The 5,577-nt window shown below is 33.8% G+C and overlaps 2 protein-coding genes across 4 annotated transcripts in view; one reads left to right on the top strand and one right to left on the bottom strand.

Moving 5' to 3' along the window:
- Positions 1-1,933, bottom strand: part of LOC102672597 (protein lin-37 homolog) — an 83,733-nt gene extending 81,800 nt beyond the window's left edge. The window contains exon 1 of one of the 2 annotated variants that reach the window (XM_031512161.1): positions 1,614-1,933. Coding sequence is in view for 1 of the 2 variants with exons in the window: in XM_006608323.2 (XP_006608386.2) it covers positions 1,614-1,625 (12 nt within the window). In the remaining variant the exon portion in view is untranslated. The remainder of the gene's footprint in view (positions 1-1,613) is intronic. The other variant, XM_006608323.2, reaches the window with a different exon arrangement.
- Positions 1,934-2,089: 156 nt separating this feature from the next.
- The window catches only part of LOC102671692 (protein rhomboid), a 154,683-nt gene continuing 151,195 nt past the window's right edge, over positions 2,090-5,577 (top strand). The window contains exon 1 of one of the 2 annotated variants that reach the window (XM_031512145.1): positions 2,090-2,700. The gene's annotated coding sequence lies outside the window, so the exon portion shown is untranslated. The remainder of the gene's footprint in view (positions 2,701-5,577) is intronic. The other variant, XM_031512142.1, reaches the window with a different exon arrangement.

Below are 5,577 nucleotides of genomic sequence, written 5' to 3'. Positions count from 1 at the left end.
AAAAAAAAAAAAAAAAAAAAAAAAAGAAAAAAAAGGTGAGAGAGATAGAACGAGGGAATCGGTACTACATAACGACGTGCGCGTACTATGTAACTCGTGAAAATCAGTAAAATGTTTCGGGCCACTTTTCACCTCGTCGTCATGATGCACCGCGGTCCAAGTGCATTTTTTCGACAGCCCGGTAAAAAATGTGCTCTTTGCGCCCCTTCTCGCTATTGTTCGTTCCGTATTTGATTATAGATGTATCGGTGACGGGATAGATTTCACGGAAAAATTCGAAATTCGTCGTAAAGAGTAAAATTGGTTAATCATTTTTTTTCTATTGAAATTTTGACTATTTTATTACAGTTTTTTCCCACAAAGTTTTATTTTATGATTAATCGTGAAAAATCGATGAAGAGAAATCTATTACTGACGTGACTAGCCTAATTATTTTACATTTCATATTAATAAAGTAAGAAATAGAATATATTTTATGAGAGATGGTAGAGAAGAGATTTTTATCCATTATTTTCTAAATTTTCTAAATAAAAGAACTCACGAATTTTATTTGCAAAATTCGATTTTGTATCAGGAGAACATAAATTGATAGGAAGTCGCTCGAAAAATTTTTCTAAAAATTTTAAGTTCTTGGAAATGACGACAAATTCTTAATAATTATTAATAATTATTTTTTTAAAAAAATATATAATTTATATCGTAATATTGAAAGTATTGCGAATTTTGAATATTATCAAAATTTGATACGTTAGCTACTAAATGATTACATCCATTAACGTTAATGCATATTCGGCTGTAATAAATATTAAAGCTAGACCTGTCATTAATTAATATTTAGGATAATATCTATTATCTTTATATTATATACATATACATAAAAGCATAAATATATATACTTATGTATATATTTACGTTTAAAATGTATACTTAATATTTACAATGTAAATTTGGAATGTGTATGTAAGTGATTAAGGGACTGTTTTAAATTTAGATGTAGTGTTTTTGTAATGCTAGAATCTCTATATATTTAATAAGAAGTTTAACTTTTAATTAGCTACAAATTCATAACTAATTACAAATCATACCCATAAATACTAATAACAAGATTTAATTAATATAATATCGGACCCATATGCGCCTTGAAGATACCATGTGCTCGTAGAAATGTTAATTTCAAACGAGAAAGGGTCAATATAAAGAGCAATATGGAAGCTTAACCCCTCTCAAGGGAATAATAAATATAAATGCATACTTCCGACAGTGAACTTACTTCATCATCGGTTAATTGCGACGTTCAAAATGGCTTTCGTGTTGCTCGATGTATATCAACGAAATGTTTTAATATTAATTACATTAATAATTATTATTTAATGCATGTAATTAGTAATAGAAAAAAATACGATGAAAAATAAATTAAAACGATTTAAGAGAAGTTATTTATCTCCAACTAAGAACGACGCGAAAATATTTCCAAGTCGCAATACATTTTCGTTAGGTTAACTTCGAAACATGAAAAAGCATCCAACATAGACGAAAGTCATTTCTCAGCCGTACCACGAGAAATCTCATTCGTGTTAAGATTAAATTTCTAACGTGTGAACTCTGCCTCTTACCTTATAATTCATCCCTTCGCGTGTTTGCGTTACTTGCGAATCTGCCAACGTGGGCGAATGGAAGGTTAGGGAGTTGTCGTCGTTGGAACACGCTGATTACAGAAAACCTGTCGCGTTGGCTTATATATTCACAGAATACGTTCTTGCACCATCAGCTAGTTCGATTTCGATGCTCCTTTTCACCACGATCGTTATTAACTCTTTAATCTTATTAACTCTAAACGTGTATAGTAATCATATCACTTTATTCGGAAATTGACGAAATAGACCACGAGAAAACGATTAAATCCCGCCATTTCTACTACACACGATCGTGACATCTACTGCACTAGTCATTTTCGACACTCTGAATTATGATTAAATTTTAAACACGATATTTGTTTGCATGCAACATATTATCTCGTTATTTCAATTTATTTTATTATATTATTAGGATTTAAAATAAAACTTAATATAACTTCTCTTCGATAGTATGTCGATTTTCCATACAGTCGTTCGAACTGCGTAGTAGATTTTGCTAGTTATTAATTTCCGCGAATCAGATATCGTGTTTCATTTTTGTCCGTTAGCCAATCGTATAGGTCACTATTTTTAGTGATCATATACACATTGGACATAGTTGCATATTCCAAGTTAACAAGCGTCGTTATTAATTTTCTATGCGTGTTATAATTTTGGCTTCGTAGACTTAACGTAAAATACATACAAGAAACGACACGATCGACGTGTCGATCCTTGTTGCGACCATTTAGCGTTGAGTGGAACTATCTTCGTTGCGCGCGCAACGCGTGCTGTTGACCCATCGTCATGGCAACCGTGCGACGAGTCTACACTCCAAGGTGGATGGACTGCGACCGAACAGAAGTCAGTGCACGCGCGGACGTCGAGCCGTATGTTTATGTTCTCTTTGTGCGAATTTTTCGTGACGTTTAACTTTCTCGTGTCGTTCGTAATACCATCGGTTTACAGTGCTTGTGTTTTTGTATCATTGGACAAACAGCGAACTGCCAAAAGGGTTTCGCAAGGATCAAAATTCATCGTGGCTAAAGAGATCATGGAGTGACTGTTCATCGACTTCTCAAATAAGGTGAGTGTCACATTATATTCATCGATATATTACGAATATAGGCGTCTCTATCGAATTAGAAAAATCGATCGCGTTTAACGGAATCATTATAATTCTGTTAAAAAATATTCGTGCATTAATATCGTTACAAACGTGTATCGTTGACTGACGCTTAGTTGTCAGACGATAAAATTGAAACGATAAAACCGATAGGATATTGAGAAACGCTTTCTCGTAACATGGCAGCCGTTGTAAAAAGAACGAAATGGTTTGTGTGTGGATTCAACAACCGATATTATATCGATATTGCGTTCGATAGAATGGTACGATCACATAATATAGAGTAAATGGCTATAAAATGCGTCAAAAGGAAAAAAAGTAAAATGGCTTCCTATTCAACTACATATTTAGGCGCGAAAATTTGAATCGGACAATTTTTTCTCGAAATATTATTATAGGAATAAAATATGTGACGATGCATATTTTAATGCTTTTAAACATAAAAATATCGTATTTTAAGGACAATATAATGATGCGTTAGAACACGTTAATGGAAACGAATGTTTCTCAAGTGCTCCAATCTCTGTCAACCACCGGTCGAGTGGTTCGTTCTGCTTTTAGTTTTGAAGATCGCGTTAGAAGTGAGTGCGTCGTTTATCAGGTTACGATGAAAGCGGCGTTATCCTCGGGCTGAATGCACTTTCGTGATTTTTTTCCCTCATCGTTTCGATTTTGGTTAGGTCGAAAAGCTTTTCACCCGAACTATCGACCCTTTTAAACTTCGCGTTGTTCGTATAGACGCAACCATTGCTTTTTATTCGATATTTTAGTGACTTTTAGAAAATTACGTTCCCTTTGTCGCAGAATGAAAAAATTACCTTCCTTTTTTTTTAATTTTATAATAATTTAAAGAAATTTTTATTTTATTTGTCCCATTTATCAAAATTTAATAATTAAAATTTTAAAAATGTTTTTAAATCGAACACAATAATATTAATTAAACGGTAGGCAAAATTCCAGCAATTATTTCGGATGAATCATTGCGAAATATATTCCGAAATCATTTATAAAATTAACGAAAATAATAATTTTCAAACGATTGACAATATTTTAAGAAATTCATCGATCAAATTCAAATTTTAATAACTAAAATAACTTTCGTCAGAGAAGTCATGAGAAACGAATCGAAAAATTTTATCCCTATCTTTCACTTCATTCTAACATACAATATAATCATTTTCCAAATAATATAGATTATTCCACGATTAAAATCTCGACCGTGTAAAGACCTAACATCTCTCGCTCTCGCATTATTCGCGGCATCTCATTTATAAATCAGTACGAAACGCATCTGTTCACAGAAGCCTGTCTAAATCGACTTAACCGGAAGTCTTCTCCAAAGCTTCGCGAACTCGCCTATTTCGAGCGATGTAATTTCACCTAAGATCGTTGGAGTGATCCACGGTACACACAAAATGGCGTCTCTGAGACGGGGTTTGCAGCGGTTCGGTTTAAAAGAGCCGGCCAAATTCCGCCTCGGCGGAAGCTGCAGACGCCGCTGACTTCCGTTTTAGCCCGCCCGTTTCAAGGTTAACACCGCGAAGACGCGCTCCAGTCCAAATATTTCCCTTTCGAATAAGCTCGCCTCGCCTCTCTGCCGCCTTTGTTTTCGTTCCACCCTTCCCTGTTCAAAGGGATCCGTGACTGCTCAAACTCGGAAGTAGCTCCTTCAGTATTCGGTGCACGATTCCCCGCGTGCATTTGCATCCGGTTCAGAGTCGATTTGTCCATTTACGCGATACGAAACGAGACTACGCCCATCTTTTCCATTTCTCGTTGAGAAACGTGAGTCTGGATGAAACGATGTTTTTTAATATATTCGCGAACGAATTTTTTTGTTTGCTTTTTGAAAAGCAATAAGTTTTTCTTGTGGAATTTTAATCTTTTTTTTTTTTTTCTATTTTGAAATTAAAAATAGATATCTTATTACGTTAGAAATGGGTATAGAATTTGAATTTGAAATTTGTGTGATGATTTTTGGTAATCGAAAGATATATGTTTATATAAAATAACTTTTAAATTCTTTTTTTATCTCTCTTTTAGAAAATATTAATAGTATTTAATTAGAAAACGTAGATTCAATTAATATGGCAACTTTTTAAAATTGTATTTGTATTGTCCCACTAATGAATATTTCTTTGTTTCATTTGTAAGAAGCAACAATTTTCCTTCCTTTTTAAAAAAAAAAAGAAAAAATTGGGACGTACGTATTCCAGGAATTTTTTTCAATTATGCAAGAATTTGTAAATAATAAATTTTTCATCGTTTTATCGTTTTAATAGTAGCAAAAGTTTTCCCTATAATTTTACTCTCTGACGAGGAGTTTAATCCAAATCTCCCCTTTCGAACCAAGTTTTTTTTTAGAAATTGATAATATTATAGCACGGCATACATCGAAGTTTAAAACAGTTGGCGAGCTGCTATAGAATATCTGGCGTAATAACGAAAGGGCACGTATCCACGAATAATATTTCGACGCGATATAGACCTCGCCTATAGTCGCGAAAAGGGTTGCACGTGCAGCAAACACGTGGGGGATCGTACTCTTCAAACACGTCAAAGAACATATTTCGTGTTCGAATAGGATAATCAAGCGAGGACTTGTGAGATTTATGTGCCGATGTAAATTCATGCGATAGCTAATACGAGTGTGTGTCGCAACTGGAGAAACTAATAATTACTACTGCTAGCATGTATAGAGATAATGGGGGTGGGGCAACGTTGTAGAATGCAATTTACAGTAATAGTATCGCGATAAGGAAATCTGATAGGATTTATAATAACGATATCATAGTCAATTACGGAAAATTATTATATTCACTTTATCAGACGACGAAT

Source organism: Apis dorsata, unplaced genomic scaffold, assembly GCF_000469605.1.
Source record: "Apis dorsata unplaced genomic scaffold, Apis dorsata 1.3 scaffold_34, whole genome shotgun sequence".
NCBI lineage: Eukaryota > Metazoa > Arthropoda > Insecta > Hymenoptera > Apidae > Apis > Apis dorsata.
This window is presented reverse-complemented; position numbering and strand designations above follow the sequence as displayed.